The sequence below is a fragment of the Colius striatus genome, chromosome 10 (genome assembly GCF_028858725.1).
Source record: "Colius striatus isolate bColStr4 chromosome 10, bColStr4.1.hap1, whole genome shotgun sequence".
NCBI lineage: Eukaryota > Metazoa > Chordata > Aves > Coliiformes > Coliidae > Colius > Colius striatus.
The window spans coordinates 8,758,893-8,784,579 of record NC_084768.1 but is presented as its reverse complement, the minus strand read 5'-3'; the positions used below and the strand labels follow the sequence as shown (position 1 = coordinate 8,784,579).

General features: G+C 57.7%; 1 protein-coding gene across 1 annotated transcript; it reads left to right on the top strand.

Annotated features, from left to right (window-relative positions):
• Positions 1 to 17: 17 nt before the first annotated feature.
• PDE4DIP (phosphodiesterase 4D interacting protein) lies at positions 18 to 25,552 on the top strand. The gene is made up of 38 exons (XM_062003163.1): positions 18 to 1,238; positions 4,552 to 4,671; positions 6,203 to 6,322; positions 6,550 to 6,642; positions 6,758 to 6,973; positions 7,524 to 7,682; positions 8,063 to 8,176; positions 8,401 to 8,538; positions 8,830 to 9,009; positions 9,187 to 9,381; positions 10,246 to 10,389; positions 11,359 to 11,437; positions 11,936 to 12,018; positions 12,209 to 12,325; positions 12,709 to 12,846; positions 13,165 to 13,277; positions 14,420 to 14,547; positions 18,086 to 18,174; positions 18,286 to 18,452; positions 18,554 to 18,845; positions 18,926 to 19,094; positions 19,209 to 19,325; positions 19,410 to 19,884; positions 20,106 to 20,341; positions 20,560 to 20,611; positions 20,902 to 21,119; positions 21,478 to 21,660; positions 22,174 to 22,386; positions 22,560 to 22,691; positions 22,799 to 22,918; positions 22,998 to 23,175; positions 23,245 to 23,369; positions 23,523 to 23,624; positions 23,806 to 23,993; positions 24,211 to 24,333; positions 24,411 to 24,549; positions 24,802 to 24,848; positions 25,050 to 25,552. Exons 1-38 carry the CDS (start codon positions 90 to 92, stop codon positions 25,080 to 25,082), a joined length of 6,684 nt encoding a protein of 2,227 aa, XP_061859147.1. The 5' UTR covers positions 18 to 89; the 3' UTR covers positions 25,083 to 25,552.
• The last annotated feature ends 135 nt before the right edge of the window (positions 25,553 to 25,687 follow it).

The following is a 25,687-nucleotide window of genomic DNA, read 5'->3' as shown; positions in this document are numbered from 1 at the left end:
GTACCCCCGGAGATGTGCCGAGTGACGGTCTCTTGAGAGCCCCCAGAAGCAGATTCAGGTGCCGGGAGGGAGGGAGCGAGGGCGGGAGGATGAAGGAAACCTGCCGGATCTGCGCCCGCGAGCTGTGCGGCAACCAGCGGCGATGGATCTTCCACACGGCAGCCAAGCTGAACCTCCAGGTGCTGCTGTCCCACGTCCTGGGCAAGGAGCTGTGCCGGGACGGCAAGTCCGAGTTCGCTTGCAGCAAGTGTGCCTTCATGCTGGACCGCATCTACAGGTTCGACACCGTCATCGCGCGCATCGAGGCCCTCTCCATCGAGCGCCTGCAGAAGCTGCTGCTGGAGAAAGACCGCCTCAAGTTCTGCATTGCCAGCATGTACCGCAGGAACAACGAGGATTCTGGCGCTGAGGACAGAGCTGGGGACGGGACTGTGGACCTTTCGAACCTGCCTGATGTACGGTACGCAGCCCTGCTGCAGGAGGACTTTGCCTACTCTGGATATGAGTATTGGACGGACCAAGAGGAGCACAGCTTGGAGCCGCACAGCTGCCATGCCTCAGAGGGAGCGAGCAGCCGCCCGCGGCGCTGCCGTGGCTGTGCCACGCTGCGGGTGGCCGATGCTGACTACGAAGCTATCTGCAAAGTGCCACGGAAGGTGGCCAGAAGCATCTCCTGCGGGCTGTCCAGCCGATGGTCGGCCAGCATGGGCAACGAGGAGTCATCCCTGTGTGACGCGGCCGAGTCCACCAGCGGCAGAGCGCCTGCGGACAGTGAGAGCATGGAGGAAGGCACGCCTGCGTCCTCCGTGGAGTCCCTGGATACGGCTGTGGAGGCCAGCCCTCTGCAGCAGAAGGATGAAGATGCAGATAAGGGAGTGAAAGGGAATGGGAAATGTGATGATTTCTCAGATGACCGCATGACCCCAAACTCTTCGCACAGCGGGAACAGGCTGGAGCTGGCCCTCAGTTTGATCAAGGCTTTGGACTACAAACCCCTTCAGAGCCCCCGAGGCAGCAAGCTGCCTATTCCTGTGAAGTCCAGTTTGCCCCCTCCCAAGCTCGGCTGTGACTTGGCAGATGGCAGTGCCTCTGCTGGCTTAGCATCTGCTGCTTCTGCCTTCCCGAATGCTGACAGAAAATCCTTTTCCAGAGCTCCTTTGGGTCTTTCCCTGGAGATTTCTGAGCTGCAGGAGCTGTGGGACGACCTGTGTGAGGATTATATACCGCTGCGGGTAAAGGTAGAGGTCATTGTGCCACTGTTCCATTGAGCAGCCTCCCTGGCTGTGGCCTGATGACAAATCCCACACACGAGCCCACGAGGGATTCTTCTGTGCTGAGATAATAGATAGCCCGAGGGCTAAGTATAGGCAGCTCCGTCCTTTTTAGGTGTGCTGCCTTGCTCCTCTGTTATTCTCCTGTCCTGTCTTTCCTCCTGGTGTTCTGGGAAATGAGCCTTCCCCCTCCTCCATCAGCTGTCCCTGCTGTCAACACAGCCTGCTAGATGGGTCTGAGCTCTTTGCATGCTGTGTCATTTCCCTGCTGAGGAAACACCAATTTCACTTCAGCTTTCTCTTTGAGCAGTCGGGGTGACTTTTACTTGCAACCAAAAGGAGCGTTTTAAGCTTCTGGGCATGTGTTTTCCAGCAAATGTGTTTTCTTTGTGCCTGGGTGATGGTTCAGTGTCAGAACGACTGCCTCTGTAGGTCAGGCCTCCAACCTGCCTAACATGGTGCAGGGATCCTGTGCATGCCCTCAGGAAAAGGTGTTTTCCTTGCAGGTGGATTTGTGCCAGAGGATGACTTTAGGGTTTGTATTCTAGATAATTGGTTTATTTTCTGATCTTGTGAAAAGATTCATCAATTAGTGGCAGGTGTTGCTGAGAGGGGATGAAAGCTCCTGCTTTCAGGAGTCTTCCTAGTGCTGTCAGCTGCCTCATGTAGCTCTAGATTGCCTCTGTTTTGCTGGTTTTAATGAAATCTTCATTAGTATGCAGTCAAAAAGCTGAACTTGTAACTCCTTTCCACTTCCCTTAATGAATAGAAGGTCTTAGTCAGCTTCAATTCAGGAATATCCATGTCAGCCTAATTGCATTCCCATTAGTAGCCTTAGTGCTGTCTAATGCCCTAGGTAGCCCCAGGGATTAGAAAAATGCTTGTTTATTGCTATGGCAACTGGGGCTGTGCTGAATTGTGCTCCCGATGGAGGCAGCGCTGCCCTGCTTGGGCGTTTCCCAGAGCTGTGTGCTTTCCCTATAAAAGCTAGGCAGAAATGTAGGGAAAACTCCTACGAGGGCTTTGTGCTGGCAGCCAGGGAGTGAAGATGTGGAGCAGGGCGTTGATGCTGCCCTGCAGTCTGTGGAGTCTCTGTTGCTTCCTACTAATTTTCATTGCTAGGAGTATATTTACAGTCTAAAAATAGGCTTTCTCTTAACAAAATGTGGTGTGTTTATGGCTTGGCTTTGTGTCACACATCACCATGCTCATCTGGGAGCTGTGCTTGAGGAGTTTCTGCAGCCTGTGCCACTCGCCTGTCCCTGCCGGGAACTGATCCTGTGGGATTTTGTACTGCCTGTTTCTTGCTGTGGCAGCATCAGTTGTGGTCTTCAGTGGGGGTTGAGGCAGAAGGGGGAAAGGGCTTAATCCTTCAGAGGGCTATAACAGGAAAAATGAGAGGTGGGCTACAGTCAGTAGGGTAAGTAGTTCTTGTATACATGATTTTTCTTTCTCTTTGTAGAAGCAACACTGTTTCTCAAGTCAGATGCTGCTGTCTTGGGAGTTATATGCATAAGCACCTTGGTGCTGTGAAAGGAGTGTGTAGGATATATAAGACCACAATTCCCTTCTTGCTTCTGGGGAGCTGCATTTCCTGGGTGTTTCCTTAAAGCCCTTCAGCCCCAGGAGAATGCCCCCAAGCCAAGACTGCCTCAGAGTGCCTTGCTGACAGCAAGGGAAGTGTTACCCTGCTGACAGCATGTCTTTTGCCCACTGTTCTGGGCAGATGTGGGCTTGGCAGGCTTACAAAATGCCACCATGATGATTTTTGAGGGAGTGTTCTCTAGGTTAGTGCGTGCTGGAGCTGTGCTGAGGAGAGACTGTCAGTAAAATGCTGACGGAGGAGAAACCGCTGGGGAGCCGTGCTCCCGACATGGCTGCAGGGAGGCACGAGGCAGGCAGCCTTTGGGACTTTGGACTCTGGAACTGGCTCTGCCTTTCCCCTCCCTGCTCTTTGTAGGCTTTCTGATTATCTTTTCTTCAGAATGTGCAAATTGTGAGGAATGTTTTCCTTTTTTTTCCCCCCCCTCTCCTCTGTTTTCATCAGCCTTATTTCAAAGTAGCTGCTGCGTGACAGATTCCAGCAGCATTCCTTGTGGGATCCAAAGCCTTCTGGCTGGGCACATTTGAGATTACTTGTTGTGAATACTTAAATTTTCACTAGAATCTGAACATCAGGGTAAAGGGAAGCATTGTTTCTGTGGGGAAGCTTGTGTCTGTGACAGACAATGCACAGGCCCGGGGGAAGCTCCCCAGCACTGCCTGTCTTGCCCAGAGACAGCGTTTCTGTGGCTGCTGAAGATGTGGATTCAGTCTGACAAGGCTAATCAGAGCTGGGTGTTGTTCTCCCTGTTCTCTGCTGCCTGGAGCTGCTGCTTCTGTGTGTGCTCTGAAGAGCTCTGCCATGATCTCGTAGGCTCTGCACTGCAACCCTGCACTTGCCAGGGTTCCCAGCTAAAACAGCCAGCAGTCCCATCATGTTGCTGATGATATTCGGGAATAAAGAAGGCTTTTCAGGGCTGAGGGGTGGCTGGGTTTGAATCTTGCTCTAGGGAGTGAAGAACTCACTAGGCAGGAGGTAGCAAAATAGTTAAGATGGGAGATGGCAAGGGATTAGTGTGTGCTCAGCCAGCAGGGTCTGGCAGGCCATGCCTCAGAAAGGAGGTTGTTTCCATTCCCAGTAAATGGGTATGTGTCATGAAAACAAGCTCAGCTGAGGCACTGAATTTGCTGCAGTTTGTGGAGCTGGAGGGAATTGGCCACTGTGGGTGCTGGAGCATGGAGAGCTGTGCAGGGGAACCCAGAGAATCACAAGTGGAAGAGTTCAGAACAGAGGATGTCTGTGGGAAGGATTGAAGATTGTGGGCTTGGTTGAGACAGAGGAGCTTGAGAGAACATGGGAAGGAGGAGTTCGGTTTGGGCTTTGAAGCTGCCAGCATGGCACATGGGAGGGAGAAGAGGCCTCAAGGATGTGGCTGGGATGTGAGGAGCAGATCCATCTTTGGCCTGCAGACAGTGGTTAGAGCCAGAGGAGCTGCTGGGTTCACAGTACAGGAGTGAGGAGAGACAAGCAGCCTGAGCAGAGCCTCGGGGCAGGAGGGCACTTCTGGCAGGTCAGGAAGAGAGCTGCCAGGTGCCAGCCTGCAACCCAGCTGAAGGGACACCCAGGCAACATAATGGTTCAGCAGCAGAAAAGCAGAATGGGGCATGTTGAAGCCCGTGCTGCGAGATCTGTGAGGGCTGGCAGCAAGACTTGAGCCACTTCTCTCTTTTCTTCCAGAACGTGCAGGATGAGCGTCAGCAGCCGACTCCAGGTGACCCTGCAGCGGGGGAGCACACGTCTGACCTGGGTGCTGCAGAGCTGCAGGGCAAACTCCAGCAGTCTGAAGCTGCCAACAAGGTATTTTTCTTCATGAATAGCAAATTCAGTGCCTAGTGAGTCTGGTGTAGTTAACACTGGAGGATTCCTCCTGGCCTGGCCACAGGCAGGCAGCTGTGCCTCCCTTCAGCAAGGCTGGGTGCAGAGGCCTGGTTCTCAGTGCTGTTGGCTGCCAGGTTCAGTTAAAGGTACTTACTTGTTTGAGGGCTTTTTTTTTTTTCCCTGAAGCTGGGCTGTGTAAATTTTCCACATTTATTCTTGCAAGCCATTATTCTGGAAGATCTTCCCAATTGCCCGGTGAGCCCTCCAGGAGCTGGTGGAGGAGAGATGCACTGGGCTGTTTCCCCGTCTCTTGGATTTGCATGGGCTGAGCCTGGTGTGGGAGGGAGAGGCACCTGGCTTTTGAGACCGCTGCCTTCTATTTTTCAGGCTATAAGGAAGATCAGTGCAGAGGAGCTCCTGTTTTCACTTTGATTTAAAGGTTTTCTTAGGAAAGAAAGATGTATCCAAGTTGTCTTGAGGCAGATCAAATTGAACACACACTGCGAGGGGTAGATGTTCTTAGTTGTGCTTTTGAACTCTAAGGCAGATGACACCCACTGGGGAAACAAGGGGATTAAATGGGGAAAAACCCATCAGGATGGGATCTTTATTTGAATGTAGGGAGAGCTGTTGGAGCTGTGTGGGCCACAGAGGTTGGCAGGGAGATGAAGAGGCCCAGTAAATGCAGTTGGAAGTGTTTATACAGATTAGGAGGAGTATATCTTGGAGAAGTAACATGACAGCTGTGCAAACGAATTAGCAACAAGAGAAAAGTCATATGGCAGCACCATCTCCTTCAGAAGTTGAGGGCTGAGTAAGTTCCAAGGAAGATGTGGATCATCCAAGGCTACAGATGCCAGCAGGCAGCATGTTTAGAAATGCTAACAAGGAGTTGCTAAAATGCACAGTGTGTGCTGAGGCACAAACATCATGGGGAAAGCAGAGAACTGTCCTAAAACTGAAGAAGATAGTAGCCTTTTTAGGGTGAAGATGTTAAAAGCAAAGCTTTCTCAGGTTGTAAACCAGCCAGGAGAACTACTGAGATGTTCCCCTTGGCTTTGTGGCTGTGCTGTTGTCGTGCTGGCCCTGGCTAGACTCCCCTGTGCTGAAGCCAGAACTGGAGCTGAAGTAAGCTACTGATCTTTGCTTTTAAGAGAACAGAAACCACTAATAAAAACTGGGAAGGCTGCTGTGCAGTCTGAGGAAGATTCTCCTGGCATATGTTAGAGGCAGTGTGATAGGTGAACCCCAGCCTGGAACCTCCGCCCTGCAAATAGGGGCTGTGCTGGAGGGACCAGAAGCACTGGAACAGCCCTGTGGAGGGACTGGAGGCTTTGTGTTTACTCACCCACTCACTCCACCCAGCTCAGTGTTTACACACTCTAAAGGGATCCGTGTTGGTCTTGCTCTGGTGAACATCTGGGTGGTGTGAACTTGAGCAGGGAGTGCAGGGAGTCTCAAAGGTGTTCATGTAGGCAGATTTAACAGCCCAACATGTTTCTGTCTCCAGTTGTTACAGGAAAAGCTGAATGAATTGAGTTTTGAGTTAAAATCTGTTCAAGAAACATCGCAGAGGCAAGATCACACAATCCAGAGTCTGAACGAGGCCCTGAAGAGCAAAGAGAGTAAGGTAATAGTTTTGGGTGGACATGGTGGTGCTCACCAAAAGAGAAGGGTGTGCTGGCCCCATGGGCAGTGACTGAAAAGGAGTGCTCCAGGCATCTGGAGCTCATTCAGTTGTTTCTTGCAAAGCTCTTGCTTCTCTGCTTTGGTGACCTGCATCGTGATCCAGGCTTGGGACAGGAGGGTTTGTGCTTGTATTGCCAGTGCCCAGCCTTGCTGTCCTTTGCCTTGTAGACAGAGGAGCTGTACCGTATCATCGAAGGGCAGAATGAGACCGTGGCCAAGCTGCGGGACATGTTACACAGAAACCACGTGGGACAGCTGCAGGTGTGTCCCTGCAGAGCCTCACATACCTCAGGTTTCCTTCTGCAGGGATCCTGATCTGTTAAACCCCTCTCATGAAGCGAGTCTTTTGAGTTTCTGTGCTTTCCACTCTTGTTAGATGTCAGAGAGCCCACTCTCATCCCAGGAGCAGCAAATGTCACTGCTGGATCTCCAGAACACGCTGTTCTGCACCAAGCTGGAGGTGCAGAAGCTGAAGAGAGCTCAGCGCCAGAGGGAGCATCAACTGGCTGAAGCCAAGAGAGCCACCCAGCTCCTAGAGACCGTGGTGCATGAGGAGGAACAGCAGAAAGAGGCAACCTGGAAGCACAACCAGGTACAACAAGCAGTTAGCCTTAGCTTCATAGCTGAGGGGTTGGAGTCAGCAAAGACACTTGGTAGTGGGCATGTTGTCTCTTGCATATCTTTGGTTGTATGACTGTCCTGTGTCTCTTTGCCATGTTACAAAATTAATATGTACTGCTGTGAAGGTGAGCTATGATTGATTGTAAATCATAGAATGGTAGGGGTTGGAAGGGACCTTTAGAGATCATCCAGTCCAACCCCCCTGCTAAAGCAGTTCCACCTAGATCAGGTTGCACAGGAACATATCCAGGTGGGTCTTGAAGACCTCCAAGGACGGAGTCTCCACACTCTCCCTGGACAGCCTGTGCCAGGCTCTGCCTGTGGCCAGAGCAAGGGCTTGAGTTGGATGGATATCCTGGGAAATGAGAGAATCTCAAACTTCACAGTGAAAGTGTGTTTAGAGATGTGAAAGCTGTAGTAACGCAGAGCATTTTTGTCTGTTCACACAGCCTTTGTTGCCGTTGGCTTGTTCAGACTGGGCTGCTGTTTACAGGTGTGAGGTGTGTGCTTTTCCCTTGCAGGAGCTGCGTGCTGTAGTACAGCAGCTGCAGGCAGAGCTGCAGGACAAAGCTCGTCAGCTCCAGACCGTGGAGTGGGAGAAGTGCCGTGAGCTGCAGGCCCAGGAGCAGAGTGTCCAACGTTTGAGTCAGCATCTGGCTCGCAAGGAACAGCTTCTGCAGGTGAGGTGCAGAAAGGTTCAGGGGGACCATAAGTAGGCAGGGCCCCTGCTCCTCCTTTGGCGTTCAGCCATGGAAGAGTCGGTCTGTAGCTTTCACACATGCCCTTTGAAGAAAGGAAGGAAGGAAAGAGGTCCTTCTGGGCTCCCAAGGAGGGGAAGGAGTCACAGGTGTCTGAGTGCCTCAGCCCTCAGCAATGCCTGCTGAACCCTGGTAGGTGCTAACCACCCCTGGGTCCTGGGGCTCTGCCATCCTTTAATGTGGGGGGAGTTAGAGCAAGTGTAGGGTGGAGGGGAGGTAGTTAGCCCTGTTTCTCCTGTGCTGCTCTCTGGGAGGTTTCTGGACTGATAGCTGTACTAAGGGTGTGTGCCTGTGGCCTTTAGGAATCGAGAGAACTTCTGCAATGCCAGCAAAGCTCGGGAAAGAGCTCTGCAGCTATGAACGCCATGTTGGAGAAACTGCAGCAACGAGTCAGCGACAGGGATGCTGCTCTGGAGGTGAGCACAGACTGTTGATGATGTCTCAGTTTTGTATGAGAATCAGCCTTTGGGCTACAGTCAGCAGTGCAGCTCCAGGGGTGGCTGTGTCTTCTGCATGCTCTTGGTGGCTCAGCCTTCCAGAGGAGCCCTCTGAAAGGGAGAGCTGAAGTGCCCCATACAGAGAGTGGTGGGTTGCACAGCCCTACCACCCCTTCTGAGCCATCACCCCCCTCTTACCCTAGCGAGCAGTAGATGAGAAGTTCTGCGCCCTGGAGGAGAAGGAGCAGGAGCTGCAACAGCTCCGTCTCTCACTAAGGGAGCGTGGAAGTGACCTGGAGAGGCTGCAGGATGTCCTGTCCAGCAACGAGGCCACCATTCATGTGAGTACCTGTGCCTGGGCACGAGGAGTCCAGCCTGGCTGCAGCGTGGTGCCAAACAAACCTGCCTCTGAATGTTCTGCTTGTGGCTGGACAGAATGGCTGCTGCAGGCTGTTGGCCTTCCTCTGGCCCGGTGTAGGGGGCAAGTTCCTGGGTCAGTTGTGTTTCTGGACTAAGTGGAAGAGTGAGTGTGATGTCTGAGAGTATGAGTGACTCTTTGACTCCATGAGCAGGAGAGGCTGGTGTTTCCAGTCTCTTGTCACTGGTTAAGCTGCTTCTGTTGTGGTCCCCAGAGCCTGGAGAGCCTCCTGAAAGTCAAAACCCTCGAACTAGAGCAGGTCTCAGCAACCTGCCAAAACCTTCGCTGGCTCAAGGAGGAGGCAGAGGCCAAATCCTGCAGCAGGCAGAAGGAGCAGGAGGGGATTATCCAGCAGCTTCAGACCTGCCTGCATGACAGGAACAAGGAAGTGGAGGTAAGGCCTTAGCTTGGCTTCCTGAGCCTTCAACCAGTTTGGTGTGAAACCAGGGCCTCCTGGCTGCCTGCTTCTAAGGAGGGCATGTGGCCCTCTGCCCAGTGCTTTGAAAGCTTGGCTGGTGTTGGCACCTGTAAATACCTGTGTCTCTCCATCTTTCCATCCCTCCTTGTTCAGGAGCTTACAGCCACTCTGCTGTGCAAGCTGGGCCCGGGGCAGAGGGAGGTAGCAGAGGAGCTGTGCTCACGCCTCCAGCATAAGGAGAAGATGCTGCAGGATCTGCTCAGCGACAGGAACCGTCAGACTGCGGAGCATGACGCTGAAATCCGGGAGCTGCTGCAGGCTGTGAGCACCAAGGAGCAGCAGAGCAGAGTGAGTTACATGCAGGGCTGCAGTGGGGAGCCTGGGGTGGATGGCTCTACCTTGCCTTAGGCAAAGGGCAGCTGATCTCTGGCTGGAGTCTGGTCCTGGAGCTGCTGGATGGTAAAGAATCACATGAAGTGCCATGACCTGTTTCTAGGCTGGTGTCAGGCCATCATGTGGGAGTGCTTGTGAAGCTGCAGCTCAAGTGGTGGTGTTCAGGGGTCAGCTCCCTGTTATGTGAACTGGGTAGGATTTGTGTGTGGTGGGGAAGAAGGTGCAGATCCTCCTTGACACCATGCACCTGGGCTTGGGGCAGCAGAGGGGCTGTGGCAGGGTCACTGTTTCATGTGGGTGTTACCAGTCCAGAAAAGACTGAACTGTTTAGTGCATAGCACAGAAGCCTGGGTAAGCTCTGCTCAGTGCCTCTTACCTTAACATGTTTAATCGGTTACTCTTAATTAGTGCATGGCCCTGAGCGTGTAAATACCACTTAAAGAGCCACAGTTATTACTCTGCCTGCTCTTGCCCACTGGGTGCAGTTCAGTGTTGCCCAAGATGCTTTGCAAGTTCCCTTTTATAAAAAATGAGCTAAAAGGTCCAGGCATTGCTGCCTCCTCTGTTCTGTCTTTCTCCCTTCCTGAATGGGGTGAGAGAAACCAAGGAACTTGTTCCTCTGTGGGTAAAGGCCCAAGTGGAGATGAAGGCTGCAGCCAAGTGCTGTGAATGGGTAGGAGCAAGAGCTCACAGGCTGGTTTGCAGAACACTTCAAGTCTCAAGTGGCAGAGAAATATTGAGATGGTTTCCCTTAGTCTCTAAGGGACTCCTGCCCCTGGTCACAGCCCTGTCTCTCTCTCTTTTTTCCTGCTCTATCAGGCAGCTGCTGAGAAGATGGCACAAGCTTTGGCTGAAAGGAGCTGCGAGTTACAGCTCCTGCGCCAGCACAAGCTGGGGAAGGAGCCTGTCGGGACCCAGGGGGCTGGTGCCAGGCTACTGAAGCAGGACAAACAGCCCACACAAGTAAGAACCATGGACTGGGTTTCTCTGCCTGTGGCCGTGGGGCTCCAGAGAGAACAGATTGCCACAGAAGGAAATGGGAGAGAGGGGAGCACCACAGAGAGTGATAGAAATGGAAGTGGTGTTAGGGAAGAGACTTCTTATAGGAAGAAGAGAAGAAACTGAGGAGGAGAAACGCTGCCTGGGTGTTCTGGTCTTGATTCCAGCAGCCTTTGTCACTCAGTGTCTTCGTTTGGGCAATGTTTGAGTCCTTAGGGCATGTGAGAGTATGAAAGAAATCCCGCCTCTGACCTCCCAGCATTGACCCTTCCTTGGGCTGGGCTGTCTTGTTGTATTGTAATCCCCTCCCTGACATTGTCACATTCTGGAGGGGACAAGAGAGCTAATTTTAGATCCCACTAATTCTTGGCAGAGCCTGCTGGCTGTTTGCTGTCTCTTCCACAGTTGGAATTGATATTTTTAAAGCAGCTTTGCTAAAAGCCCCTTTGAGGCTGAACACAACTCCAAGGCCACATATGCCATGCTCCTGCCTGAGCAGCTGTTAATGGTTTACTGGTGAGCTGAGTGTTTTTAAGCAGCTGTAAACAGGTTGCTTGTTTCTATTCCCAGGATCAAAGTGAGCTCTAGGAGCTTCCAAGGATGTGTGTATGGGCCAAGCTCTGAGTTTTCCTTCCTACATGGTCCCTCTTGGGCAACAGCCATGGGCAAAGATGTAGGTCTCTGTAGAAACCTGTTCAGTCCTTACCACAAAGACACTCACTGCCAGCAGCCTCCCAGCCAAATAAAACAATGCCCATGGTTGCAACGAGTGCAATTCACTTGGCCGCTCTGCCTGCCTAGATCCACTTCGCTGCTTGCTCACGTTTCAGAGGCTTCAACAAAGCAGCCAGCAGCTTTGCTGCAATCCAGGAGCAAGCTGCAAGTGCTAGGCTCCCTGCAAAGGTGCAAACCTGCAGGCTTTTGTGTTCTCAGGAGATACTGCAAAGAGCTGGTGGAGCTACAGCCATTGCCAGACCCCCCCAGGAGGACAGCAGCTGCGGGACAGAGGGAGGTGAGTGTGGGGACAACTTCTTTCCCCAGATGTGACCAAGACTTTTTGCTGTAGGGGAAACATGATTACATGAAACTGATTAAAGAGCTTTGAGCAAGAGTGAGTGTTTTGAAATAAAGCTGTGCCCTACCCTTTGGGCACAGGGATGTCTGGGAAAGAGAAAGGCTGGTGTTGGGTTTGAGGTGAGGTGCTTCTTCTCAAGAGCTGCTGCTGTCCAGTGAAGGGTTTTTGACTTTATGGGTCAGGCTGTGCTGAGACAAGAGCAACTGGCTTTGGCTTTGCCTTAGGACCAGGACACCCGAGCTTTGCCAGGGATGGGACAGCAGGCCTGGGATGTTGTTCTTGCTTTGGGCTGATGTTTAAGGATAAAGCAGGGAAGAAGAGGCAGCATGATGGGGAGCATAAGCACTGTGGACCCATCTTGCCAAAGAGGGATTCCTGGGATCAGAGCTGGCACACTGTATCCCTGCAGTAACCAAACTGTTTTTGCAGTTACAGCGTTGGCAGCAGAACTGGAGAAGGATCTTGTTAATGCCAAAGAGGAGCTGGAGCTAATGGCCAAGAAGGAAAGGGAAAGCAGGGTGAGCTTGTGCTGCAGCCAGTGCTGACGTCCCTTACTGATGGGAGACTCATGGGCTGCCCTGAACTCTGGGGGAGGGGTTTGGGACAGCCCCTGTTGTGAGGGTACCCTCAGTGACAGAAATGGAGCAGCAGTTTGCATTGGGGTGCTGGCTTTCCGAAGCCTCTCACGGGCTTCTCTTCCCTCCCCAGCGGGAGCTCACTGCTCTGCAGTCTGTCCTGGCTGCACAGGAAGAAGAGCTGCAGGTGCAGGCCTCAGATATAGAGTCCTTGACCAGGACCATCCAGATCAAAGAGGACCTCATCAAGGTAAGAGAACATTCTAGACTGGGTCAGTTCCACCTGGGGAAGCTGCAGAGGAGTCTCCTCTTTCCCCACCTCCTCAGAGCAACGTGACTGACTCTGCATGGGTGGTGTTGCTGCTGGTTTGCCTACAGCCCTCTGTATTATTTTGGCCTGAAGGTCTTCAAGAGTCCTTTAAACAGACTGTATTGTGTCCCTTCTCAGTTATTGCTCCATGCTGTTGTCTGCCTAATGCACTCTGGATGCTTTGGCACTCCTCCTTTAGGAAACCTGTATCTTTCCAAGCAGTGGAAACTTTTGGCAGTTGCATTCCAGGGAGGATTAGGAAGGTCCAGCTGCCCTTGTTACTGATCCCTTCTTCATTGAGCAATCCTGCCATTGGGTTTCAGGATCTGCAGATGCAGCTGGTGGATCCTGAAGAAATTCCAGCTGTGGAAAGGCTGACACAAGAAGTGCTGGTGCTTCGGGAGAAAGTGGCCATGGCAGAGTCCCGAGGACAGGAGGCCAGCGGAGACAGAAGGCAGCAGGTAGTGTGCTGGGGAGGGGCAAGCTTGGATGTGTTCCTGTTTCTGCTGGTGCTCAATTCTGAGGCTTTGTATTTCAGCTGGCATGTGCTTTTGTTTGGTGGAAGCTGGTTCTGTCTGTGTTGGAGGGAGTACAGAGGAAGGGATGGTTCCCATTAGCACTTTTCTTTAAGGCAGGGTCTTTAGGGAGTCTGGGAGTGACACTGGTCAGTTTGGACACAAGCCAGAGAGGAAGGGGCAGTCCTCCTTTCTCTGGGGCAACCAGATGCCTCCTTCGTTTTCTCTCTCAAGTGTTGCATCTTGTCTCTTCTCTCCAAGCAGTTGTTACTGATGCTGGAAGGGCTGGTGGCCGAAAGGAACCGCTTGAATGAGGCTCTGCAGGCAGAGAGGCAGCTCTACGGCAGCCTGGTCAAGTTCCACACGCACCCAGACAGGTGAGCGGAGCAGCCCCTGCAGCGGGGCTTCTCCTGCCAAGGAAAGGGGAGTCCAGGCAGAGAATCAGACCAATGCAGCTTTGGGAGCCCATATTTTAGGCTGCCTTCTTCCCTTGAGGAGACTGCAATGACCAGCTTGAAATGCTACTTGAACTCCCCCTGTTGCTGCCTCTTGTTTGGCCCTTGGGCTTTCAATCTCTGTTCCCTTCCCAGCTCAGTTTCCCACCCACACTTGGCCACCTTTCAGAGGCTGCTGTCAAATTCCCAACCAACTGTTGGGTCGATAAGGCTCTATCTAGGTGCTTACCCAGGCTCAGCATGGCCTGCATTCTGTCCTCTGCACTAATCCCTGCCCTTCAGGGGCCTGCAGCCTCTGGGATATTTGAGCTACCTGATAGCAAGAGGGCACATAAGTGGAGTGCTTGGGTAAGTACTAAAGAACAGCTGTGATTAGGAGTCCCCTACCATGCATTGGAGCCTTTTTTGGGGATGGCTCTGCTCTTGGGAGGTTTAGAGGTGAGGCCAAGAGGCAACCCAGCTGCCAGGGGAGCCTGTGGGGCCTGTGCCTGGAGTGAGCAACGGGTAAGAGAGACAGGGAAGTGCTGGAGAGAGTCCAGGGCAGGGCTACCAACATGATCAGGGGACTAGAACATCTCTGTGATGAGGAAAGGCTGTGGGATCTGGGGCTGTTTAGCCTGGAGAAGGCTGAGGGGGGCCTTATCAATGCTTATAAATATCTAAAGAGTGGATGTCAGGAGGATGGGGCAACACTTTCTTCTGCAGTGCCCAGTGACAGGACAAGGGGTAATTGACATGAGCTGTAACACAACAAATTCCACTGGAACCCAAAGAGAAATTTTTTTGCTGTTCAGATGAGGGAGCCCTGGCCCAGGCTGCCCAGAGAGCGTGTGGAGGCTCCTTCTCTGGAGGTTTCCAAACCCTCCTGGACACGTTCCTGTGCCCCCTGAGCGAGGGGAACCTGCTTTAGCAGGGAGTTGGACTGAATGAGCTCAGGAGGTCCCTTCCCAACCCCCAGCACTCTGTGCTTCTGTGATGAAGTGGCAGCCCTGGCTGGAGGGGCCTGTTTGGGCTGTGCTTGCTGCAGCCTGTCTAACGCTCTTCCCTTCCGTGCGGCCGCGTAGCGCTGCGAGAGACCACAGCCTGCAGGTGGAGCTGGAGGGCGTCCAGGAGCTACGGGCACGGCTGGAAGAAGCCCTTGGAAGAAGCTTGGAGCGTTTGAGCAGGCTGGAGACCCAGGGCAGCAGAGGAGGTGGGGAACAGGAGCGTGTGGGAGCCCTCCCCCAGCATGCCTTCTGAGCACTGCCGCTCGCACCCGCCACGGAGGCGGCCACTAACCGAGCCAGCCCTGCCTCACTGACTCTGGGAGGGGGCTCTGGGGCTTGGGAAGGGTACGAGAGACCTGGTGCAGGGTTCTTTGGGGTTATTTTTGAGCTGCTTTGGAAACAGTGATCAGTGCAATCCACCTGTGTCCTGTGTATGTTCCTGTCTGACCCGCCCCGCTGGCCACTGATGTATTTGCACATTCAGATCATTCCATTTTAGTTGGTTTCCCTCTCTCTCCTTTCTCCTCCCACCCCCGTGGGCCAAATAAAGATTCCCTTTCTCTGAAGGAAACACCCAATGTCCTCTCTCATCTCCCAAGTGCATGAGTGTTTTTGTATTCCCTCACCATTGGTCTTACCCAGTGACATCCCCGTCTTGGGTTGATGGTGGCTGGCCCAGAAGGAGAAGGTGTGTGTGGGAAAAGTGGGCTCCAGAGCCAGAGAATGTGAGGAGAGCCACAAGACCTGTTGGCACTTGCCTTGGAGCTCTTACACAAGTCTTCAGTGTAGTACTAATGATTCTTTTTGTCCTTAAACCAAGTCCTGCTCCAGGATTGATGAGTTTACTGACCCTTTTTTTCCCCACTAAGTGCAAGTCATCTCAGCCTAGCTTGTGAGTGCCTTTGAGAGAGAGCTTGCTCCTCTTTCTGACAGGTGCTTTGGGGTGACTGAAACCTGTCCCTGCTACCAGGGTCTGGGCTGGGTCTGCTCCCTTAGGGCTATGTGCACATCTTACAGGCTCCACATGCCCCTTGGGCAACGGGCAGGGCCCTGCTTCTGCTTTGCTGAGGCCAGTCCTGCTTGGCACCCTTGTCTTTTCTAGGGCATCTTTCACTTCCTCTGGGGGTGTTGGGGCTGGTGTGAGAGCTGAAAACAACAGCAGCAGCTTTCCTGTGACCACCACTTCCCACGTGCAGTGGGCAGGGAGTCAACAGCCTCATACTTGATCACTTCCCAAGGTGGCAGGAGCACATTTTGTGCCTCTGAGGATCTGTTTCTCCTTGCTGAGAAAGCTGATCTAGGAGGAGGGGAGCAGAAGAGCTCTGCGTCCCCTTCACATCCTGTAACCCATCCCAGGCCCTGTGCTTGTGCTGGGCAATTCCCTGCCTCAGACAGGGGTAGGAGACAGTACAGCTCCCCCTTCACACTCAGCAGGTCCATGCCCAGCTGTGTGGGTTCAGCAGTTCTCATCTGGCCCAAGGGGACACAGCTGGTAGCTGCTGGGCAGTTCTGGTACTACTTGAGCAGCTTCTCCTTTCTTGTGTTTCATCTCATTCCCTTCCTCTCCCTTCTCTGTGTAGCATCATTTTCTCCTTCTGCCTCTCCCTTTGTAGGAGCCTTTGTGTCCCTGTCCTTACTTTTCCCTGTTCCCTCCTCCAGCCTGGCTTGGATGCTCAGCTGGCTCCCTGGTACCCAGGAGCCCAGGACCCAGTGTCAGGCCCTGAGGAGAGTCCTGGCTGGTGCTCCTGCAGCTCTCAACTCTTCTTGTGTGTGTTTTGCTGCAGATATGTTTCCTGCCTATGCTACTATCACTGCTGTGAAGTCCCCCTCAGGGGAGCATTATCTTAGGCTCAGCTAAGATATGTCTCAGCTCCTGCCCTCTTTTAGGGCCTCTTTCCATCCCTGGTGTCCCTGGTTGTGCCCTCCTCTGCCCCAGCCTGTGCATCCCCTGCCCCACAGCATCCTCTGTCAAGCTGTAGTGTTTTGTGCTTTCTCACAGCTCTTTGTGGAGGTCTCTCCTTCCTCTCCCTTTCCCTGAGGAGCTTGCTCTCCAGCCCTTCTTCCCAGCTGTGTGAAGACTTCCCATGCACCTGGGTGTCCTCTGCCCGTAGGCCATGTGCAGTTTCCAAGCTCTGCGACTCCTTCTCTTTGCCCTCAGGCTGCATGTGAAAGATGAGGCATCTGCCACAAATAGTGCTGGGGCTGTCTCTTTTGCCTGTGAGTCACAGGGAGCCGAGCAACCCATCCCTTGGAATGGGCACCCTTGTGTTCCTGCTGAGAGAGAGTACAAGCTGTGCACAGGCCACCCTCTGTGTACATTTCTCTACTCTCCCCTTCACTAGCTGCTTCTTCCTTCATTTGTTTTTGCCTTGAGCTTTGTGCTCCCTCTTTCTGCCCAGTCTTGAAGTGCTGGGATCTCTGTGGAGCCATGGGCAAGGGGCAGAAGGGCAGTGCTGGGTCCTGGCACAAGCCTTGGTTCTCTCCTCTCAGCCATGGTGCCCCCGCCTTCCAGCACAACCTGCAGCTGAGGGGCTGCACTCCCTCACCCTTGGGGCGCATGTGGGCACTGAGCTGTAGCCCCTGAGGGCTAGGCAGGGGGCAGATTGTGTCCCTGGGCACTGATGGGGCTGTGCTCTGGCTGTGCTGAATGTCACCCCCAAGACCTGCTGCTTTACTGTGGTGTTGCTGCCACTTCCAGCTGCCTCTCAGCCTTTTGCTCCCAGAGCACTGCTGCTCCCCATGGCACAGGAGCTTCAGGGAACAGGCTTTCCCAGGCAGGGTTACATCTGCCCAGGCTTCCCAGGGAGCTGCCCTGGATTTTTGCAGCCTCCTGGCAGTTGCCTGTCCTGAGTGTGCCACCCTCTGTGTGCATCCACAATGTGCTGTGCAGCTGCCTGCCCTGCTGCAAGGCATGCTCCTGCCTGGCCCTGGGCTCTCCCTCCCAGGACTTCCCTGCTGCCTTCTCCCTCATCAGCAATGTTTGACCTCTCTGCTGCCAGGATTTCTCCCTTGCTTGAGAGTTCCAGAGCTGCTGGTGCTGGGTTTGGCCATCCCACTGCATTGCCTGCGGGGCACAGGCAGATGCAAAACCTGTCCCTGCAGAGCCCCGGGGGGAGAGAAGGATTGGGGTAGACCTTGTGTCACAGCCCAGGTGCGCTGACTCTAAGCAGGGCAGGCAGCTGGGAGGGAGGAAAGCTGCCCAGCCATGGAGTGCAAGCCCTCACGTGGGGTTCTGCACGGAGGGACAGGAACAGAGCTGTGCCCAAGCAGAGAAGTGTGTTCCAAGCTCAGCTCTGGGGGGCAGGGGGGACCAAGTCCCCCACATGCTGTGGTATGGGACACAAGCATCCCTTTAGCTCTGCTGCAGCTCTGCAAGGCCAGGGCAGGGCTTGCAAAGAGCCCAGGGCCAGGCTTGGCAGCAGGGCTTAGGCAGGGAGACTGTTAGTACCCTCCTGGGCAGGTGCTGGTGTGGGGTGCAGGTAGGGGCAGGATCCCTGACCTAGGATGGAGCAGGTGCCATGCCTGGGGCTGTCGCCTCTCTCGGTGCAGAGTTGGAGCTCCAGCACACCGAGAAGGGGTGACAGGGCTCAGGGATAATCCTGCCAGGTGGGTATGAGAGCAGACACCTGCCCCGGGGCTGCCCGCGGTGGCCATGGGCATCACCACGGAGAAGGCCACAGAGGCAGTGCTGCTATTGCCATCGCTGCTGCTCTGAGTGCCGGGTTGTGCTGTGCTGTCCCCTAGGTCAGGCCACAGGCTCGGAAGGTGACGGTGCCGGCAGCGGCTTCCCCAGCAGCACCGAGGAGGCAGCGCACGGTGCGGCAACCCAGCACGTGAGTCCGGGAAGCGCGGCGCCGGCGGCGCGGGGCAGCCGGGCACTGTGCCGCTGCCGCACCGGGTCCCGGCCGCTTCGCGAGCAGCCCTGTCCCTCTCTGTCCCTTTAGAGCCAGCCCCGGGCCCCTCCGGCAAGCGGGAGCAGCGAAAGGATCCTGATCGTGCCGGGCAGCGCGGCACCCGCCGTGCCGGAGCGGGAGCTGCGGGCGGCAGACGAGCTGCGGGAGATGAAGGCGCAGCTGGAGGAAGCCGGATTCTCCTCTGTGTCCCACATCAGGCAAGAGCCCCGGCACGCTGGAGCCGGACGGTGGCAGTAGCTTCAGGGGGTACCCCGCACCCTGGCCCCTGCCTGCCCGTCACCGTGCCTCGTGCCCGCAGGAAGGCGATGCTGAGCCTGTGCTTGGAGAACGCGGAGCTCAAGGAGCGGATGGGTGAAGCCACATCGCTGCTGGAGAGCGGGGAGCAGGAGGAGGCGGGGCTGGGCAGCCCCCCGGCCGCCGAGCCCCGCAGGCTGCCGCGGAGGAGCCGCAGCACGGCCGGGGACGGGCGGGAGGTGCCGGCGGAGAGGGGCGCGGTGCCCGCCAAGCGCCCGGCGCTAGAGGCGCGGTCCCGCGATGACACGCCCAAGAGACCCTGCCCTGGCGCCCCAGGCAGAGGGGAGGGGAGCCACGTAAGTGCCGCGGGTGTGGGGCACTGGCATGGGGTGGGGATGGAGAATAAGGAGCTCACAGCCCATCTCTGCTCTGGCAGGTGAACGGCACGGACCCTGGTGGGGGCTGGCCGGGACTGGGTGCAGAGCTGCACTCCCAGGTGGCCCAGGGCCAAAGGCAGTGCCAGGAGCTGCAGGACAAGCTCGCTGCCTCCGAGGCCGTGGTGCGGGCACAAGCCGAGCAGCTGGAGAAGTACCACGTCCTGCTCTGTGAGTTAGAGTCCCTGGGGACGGGGATCTGTGTTGTGCCCCGTGCTGTACGTTGGGCAGGGGTGGTGAGCCCTGCCCCGAGCGGGACCCTGAGCTGAGGGGGCTGCCCAGCAGGTGAGCCCCATGCCCAGCAGCTCAGCAAGCAAGTGCAGGTGGACTTCCAGGACCTGGGCTACGAGACATGCGGGCGAAGTGAGACTGAGGCTGACCGAGATGAGACCACCAGCCCTGGTAAGGGGAGCTGAGGCTCCAGGGATCCCTGTGCCTTGTCCCCCTGGCACGGAGAAGTGACCCCGTGCCCTGTCCCCTCTGCAGAGTGTGATGAAGCGGATGTATTCAGCGAGCCCAGCCTGGCTGAGGAGCTGGAGTCCCCATGCCAGCTGGGGGTGCCCAGGCTGGGCAAGGCCGCCCGCAAAGCCATCACCCCAGAGGATGTGGGGATCCTGCACCAGCACATCCAGGACCTCAAGGCACAGCTGCTCAACGCCAACAAGGTGATCCAGAGCCTGCAGCGCCGTGCCCGCTCCGTCTCCGTCACCAGCGGCTACGCCTCGGGTGCTGAGCGGCCGCCGGCGGCTCCTACGGCCCTGGCATCCCCGGCACACAGCCTCACGGATGAGGACGAGGGCTGGCAGTCGGACGGGCACGGCAGCCTGTGCCCCCCAGCCCTGCGGGCGCACCGCGATCTGCAGCGCCTGGGGCAGCGCGTCGCGCTCCTGGAGGCACAGCTGCCCGCTGCCGGGCCCGGAGCCGCCCTGCCGAAGGAGCTGCACTCCGCTACTTGGCCAGGGTATGGCTGTGGGGAGTGGGACCAGACAGGGGGCTGGGGGGGTCTCCAGGGGTTGCCCCAGGGCGGTGGCTTCTTGGTGCACGTTTTCCCTGCAGCTGAGCTCCTGGGCCGGTTGTACAGCCCGAGTACAGCCTCTCAGCCCTGCCCCACGGCCCCTGTCCCTGCCGTGCCCTCTGCGGGGTCTGGCAGCCCTGTGGACCCTACTCACTGATCCCTGCCAGGAAGTACGACTCGCTGATCCAGGCGCAGGCTCGGGAGCTGTCCCATCTGCGGCAGCGGCTGCGGGAGGCCGGCGGGCTGAGCCGCAGCCTGGCGCAGCACCTGCGCGACGCTCTGCGCTCCTTCGAGGAGCTCCTCCGCGGCACTGACATCGACTACTACCTGGGCCAGGGCTTCCGGGAGCAGCTGGCCCAGGGCAGGCAGCTGGCTGAGAGGCTCCGAGACAAGCTGGGTAGCAGTAAGTACCTTTGAGGGAGGCACTGGAACTGGCTGGTGTGGGGCGTGGTGGGCCGGGAAGGGGTGGTTTGATGGGTGTTGTGAAGAGCTGGGGCTGTTTCGACACCGTCTGGGCTACCTGCATCCAGTGAGGCTGTCCTGTCCTGCTGTGGCTGGTTGGGGACAGGCAGCCTGGGGCACAGAGACGCTGACTGGCTCCTCTCTGATGTGTTTTTTCAGGAGATCGACAAGATGAGGAGGATAAAACCAGCCACGAACTCTTGGCACTGAGGTACCTGTTCCTAGGGAAGCCTTTGGGACCTGTTCTGTGTGGGCACCCCAGGGGCTATCGCTGCTCTTGGGGTGGGGGTCTGGCATGCCCTTGGGTGTCTCTGCTCCAGGTGGATGTCCTGGGACTGTCTCTGCTCTGGGGATGGGGAGCCCTGGGCTTGGGCTGGGCACACTGTGGCTCCAGGTAGCCTTGCAAGACACAGAATGTGGGGTGTCACGCTGGAGTAGGGAAAGGCTGCAAGATGGGGGTCACCCTGCCCTGCCAGCCCTAGTGATGGGTCTTCTCCACAGGCTCAGCCGGGAGCTCCAGGAGAAGGAGAAGGTGATTGAGAGCCTGGAGGCGAAGCTGCAGGAGCGCTGTGATTCCCCTGGCAGCAGCCGCCCGCCCTCTGAGTCATCCTGCTCTGCCACCAGCTCCTCCTTCCTGTCTGAGGGGCTGGAGCCCTGCTCTGATGGGGACGTGGGCAGCGAGTACAGCCAGTGCCAGCAGGAGCCCACCCCCCTCACAGGTACCAGCGTGCTGGGGACATGCAGCAGGAGGGGCCCATCAGGCTTGGGCAGGGGCTGCTCCTGTGGCACTGCGCCTCTGTGTCAGCTGGAGGGGTGAGCACAGAGCACCTGGGGCTGCAGAGGGGTGCCAGGGAGCCTTGCCATGGTACCACAGCCCTGCACTGCTGGGACCTGACTGGCCTGGTGTGGGCCATCCCTGCCCACAGTGCCTCCAGGCATGGGGACTCAGCTGCTCAGGGCATGCAGGGTCCCCAGAGTCTTACCACGGTCCCCAGTGCCATGCCAGGATCCACAGAGCCCTGCCAGGCTGAGCCTTAGTCCTGCTAACCTCTCTCTCCGTCTCTCTCCCTTCTTTAGGCCTTCACTTGGACTCCCTGTCCAAACCTGTTAGTGCCCCTCTGCCTGTGCTGCCCCCCTTCCTACCTGCGGGGCCCCCCCTTCCCATGGCACCCCCGCTCCTGGGCTGCTGTGGGACCCCCATCTGTTCCCTGGCTGAGGTGCAGCAGGAGCTGCAGGTGCTCCAGAGGCAGCTGGGAGAAAGTGAGCGTGTGTCTTCACCATGGGGTTGGTCCTGCCTGCTCTGCCATGCTCTGCTGAGCTATGCCATGCTGCACGACTACCCACCCTCTCTAACCTGCTTTTCCCACCCTGGCCCTTCTGCCTTCTGGGGCTACTGTATCTAGGTTGGGTCCCATCACTCTGGCTGGGGGATGATGGGGATGTATGGCTCTCGTGTAGAGAGGACTTGATGGGTGGGATGGACATAGCCTGAGGCAGTACTAGCCCTCAGTGTGGGTGCTTGTTGCTGTGTAGGAGTGGGGCTGAGACCCTCCAACTCATGTAGTCAGAAATTCCCTCTGCTCTGCTGGGGAAATGGGTTTTGGCTGGAGCAGGAGGTCAGTGATGGGGATCACCACTGGGGGACATCAGGGTTCACTGCTGGGCAGAGTGAGAAGGGGGCAAAAAGAACATGCATGGTGGGAGTGTCTTACCCCCATTCTTCCTCCCTGCCCATGGCCCTCCTCCTCCTCACTGCTTTGCCTATGTGTGCAGGTGTGACGCTGCCCTTGGCACCGGCCAAGTCCACAGTCCCCCTGGGCCCTTTTGGAGAGGGCAGCACAGCCCCGGTGTCTCTGTGCCACCACGGTGTGCTGCCAAGCCTGGCTGAGGCCCCCGGGGCCACCAACACCCGCAGCCCCTGGGACGTGGCCCAGTCGCTGTACGGGGCCCTGCCATCAGGGTACCCCTCCAGCCAGAAGCTAACGGGTAAGGACAACGTTGGAGAGCGTGAGGGCATCCCGGCTGGGCATGGGGCAACGGGGAGGAGAGCCGGCACCATAAAGGCTGTGGGACACAGCTCTGTATGGGGCAGGATAGTGGGGAGGGCATGAGGCACGTGGCAGAGCCGCCCCTGCCCTGAGCTGTCTCCTCGGCTCCAGGAGCAGACCTGCTGGAGGAGCACTTGGTGGAGATCCGCAGCCTGCGCCAGCGCCTCGAGGAGTCCATCTGCACCAACGACCGGCTCCGGGAGCAGCTGGAGCGACGCCTGGCCTCCGCCGGCAAGGCCAGTGGTATGGCACGGGGCTGGGGCTTTGCACGCCCCATCACAGGGAGGGCGCTCACCCCATGCTCGAGAGGGTGTCGGGGAGAGAGGCTCAGCACTGGTGTCCCTTTGCAGGCTTGCCCAGTGACGTCTCTGCCCAAGCACCAGAGCCAGGGCTGCAGTGGAGCGGGGAGAACCAGGCTCTGCGCGAGGACAACCGGTCCCTGCGGCTGCAGCGGGAGCAGCTCTCCCAGGGTACGGCCGGGCCACCAGCATCCCCCAGGACGGTGGCTGAGGGGCTGCAGGGTGACAGCTCCGTGCTCTCTGTCCTCAGAGCTGGCGCGGGTGCAGGAGGCTCTGCTGGCTGCCTGCTCCCGAGCACGGGAGGCTGAGGCAGAGCTGGGCCAGTGGCGAGGGGAGCAGCGGAGGCTGGTGGAGGAGCTCGCCCAGTGCCAAGAGAGCATCCGGCAGCTCCGGGACGAGCGGCACTCTCTGCAGGAGGACAACAACAGGTAAGGTGTGGGGCCAGCAGGGCTTGGGTGGCACAGCTGGCACTGGGCCCATGGGTCGCCCCTCTGCAGGCTGCAGCACACGGTGACGCTCCTGCAGCAGCAGAGTGAGGAGCAGCAGCTGCTCCTGCAGACCCTGCGCGCAGAGCTGCACGTCTACGAGAGCCTCCCGGGCCCCTCAGCTGAGACCCGTGCAGGTATGAGACCCAGGCTCCTGGGCATGGGGTGCCTGCCCCCCCAAACACATGAATGGTGGCCCAGCTGGTGGGCACAGAGGGAGGGCAGGACCTCAGCAGCCCTGTGTGCTGAGCCACAGCCCTCCACGGGGGCTCAGACACTCCTTATTCCAGGCTGCTTCCCATCTCCTCCGGTACGGGACGTTGGCACAAGCTCCGCAGTTCCCCTCTTCTCCTCGCTGCCCTCTGACACATCAGCAGCCCAGAGGATGGACGGTGGGTACTGGAACCTCCCCACACACGTGCCTCAGGGGCTGTGAGACCTGACAGGCTCGGGGCAGCACCTTGCTGAGCAGGGCAGGGGCAGGGCCAAGCCCCGAGTGGGACGGGAAGGCTGCAGCGGGAGCCGGCAGAGCGAGCAGGCAGCGGTCCTCGCCTACCCCCGCTTGTTCCACAGAGCCCCCCGGCACAGACCCGCTGCTGAGGAAGAACGAGGGACCGGCTGGGCCTCACGTCATCGCGCACCTGGACACGTACCGGGCCCTGGAGCGGCACATCCTGGAGGGGAAGGCGCTGGCCCACGAGCTGATGCGTGTCTCAGGCGCGGCGCTCGGGCTGCCCCGCTGCCCACTCCCAGGAAAGCAGGTAAAGCGTGGGCAGGCCGGGGCTGACGGGGCGGGCCCCTCTGCGCACCACGCAAGAGGTGGGTCCTGAGCCCCGTGCCAGCCCCCAGGCTTGCAGGGCTGGCGGCTCGCCAGCCCGGGGGCTGCTCCAGCGGTGCCCCGCTGCGCGCTGGGCACGGCGCGTTGCCGGGTGCCGCAGGGGCCCCGGCAGCGCCCGCTCCCGCACCCTTCTCTCGCAGGCCCCGGGACAGCTGTGGGGCAGCGCCAGCGCCCTGCACCGCGTCCTGGAGCGCTGCGCGGCACTCCTCGCGGCCTTCTGGAGCGGGACGTGGCTCCCCGGTCCCGCCCGGCGCCAGCCCCAGGTAGGCACAGGGCCGGGGGTCCGCTGGGGCGCGGCGCGGGATGCGGCCCCGTGGCTCACGCCGTGCGTCCGCTGCAGGAGCAGGCGCTGCACGGTGAGATCACGGCGCTGCGGGCGCAGCTGGCCGAGCGGGAGGAGGCTCTGCAGAGCACGGCCCAGCGGCTGCGCAGCGCGGCTCGGCTCAAGGACACCATGGAGCACTTCATCGTCAGCCAGCGTGCGTGGCCCCAGTGCCATCCTGCCGTGAGGCACCCTGCTGCATGGCAGCCTGCCATGGGGCACCCTGCTGCATGGGACCCTGCAGTGGGGCAGCCTGCCATGGGGCACCCTGCTGCATGGCACCCTGCCATGGGGCACCCTGCTGCATGGCACCCTGCAGTGGGGCAGCCTGCCATGGGGCACCCTGTGCCTGCTGTGGCTCCACAGCAGAGGGCTCCCACTGAGCCCTGTGTCTCTCTCCCTCTCGCAGTGACCAGGACCCACACTGTGCTGCGCAAAGCCAGGACAAACCTGGAGGTGAGTTTGCTTGGTCAGTGTGGGATAGGGGTAAATGCCCCTGCCCTGGTGAGCCCCAGTGCCCTGGGAATGGGCACAGGTGGCAGACAACCCATGCTCAGGGGTACTGAGGGGCAACACGTGTGTCTATTTTCCTTGTCTCCAGGCACAGGCCTGCCCTGGCCGTGCCCCATCTCACCACCACGCGTCTTCTCTCGCCAGGTGAAGGCCCAGCAGGCCCTGCCCGTGGCATGAGCGATGTCCCTGACCCTGGAACCATGCCACGCCGGAGGGCTAGAGCTGGCCCGGCTACTGCCAAAGGCTGGGGTGGGCAGGGGTCTGGGGATGGGGTAGGGCTGCAGAGTTCGTGGATTTGGTTCCTGTGGTGGTCATGTGCCCACTGCCCGCTTTTGCTTGGCATCGCAGCAGCTGCTACCTTGGGCTTTGCCTGCCCTGTGCTTTAGTACTTGTCCCCCCTTCCACCCATGTTGCTCAGAGCAGGGCACCAGAGCCCTCTGCCTTGAGCAGGTGTGCCCTGGGGCTGGGTGCTGCCTGCCCCTGCTCCCAGCTTGATGTGTATGTGTATGTATATGTACAGACAGAGGGGTCAGAGCTGTATTTTGGGCGCTCACCAGGCATGTTGGGGCCCCAGTGCAGGAAGAAGATGTAGAAATGTCTCATTCTGTCCCCGTGGCTGGAGAGTCCCCAATAAAGGTTTCCTTTGAGTTGTGGTGTTTCTTGCATGCCTGTGTCTGCAGCCCTTCACCTCCCTCCCCCAGCCCCCGCAGCGCAGGGGGCCACAACCCTCTCTGCCCCCAGGGATGGCTCCCCGGGCACCCCAGGGGCAGCTCTGCACCCTC

Excerpts from the sequence above, each read along its gene's own strand:
- PDE4DIP (XM_062003163.1), top strand. The coding sequence starts at position 90 with ATGAAGGAAACCTGCCGGATCTGCGCCCGCGAGCTGTGCGGCAACCAG. Across the intron at positions 4,672-6,202 it reads AGTCTGAAGCTGCCAACAAG|TTGTTACAGGAAAAGCTGAA; the intron begins GTATTTTTCTTC and ends TTCTGTCTCCAG. Across the intron at positions 19,095-19,208 it reads GAAGTACCACGTCCTGCTCT|GTGAGCCCCATGCCCAGCAG; the intron begins GTGAGTTAGAGT and ends GCTGCCCAGCAG.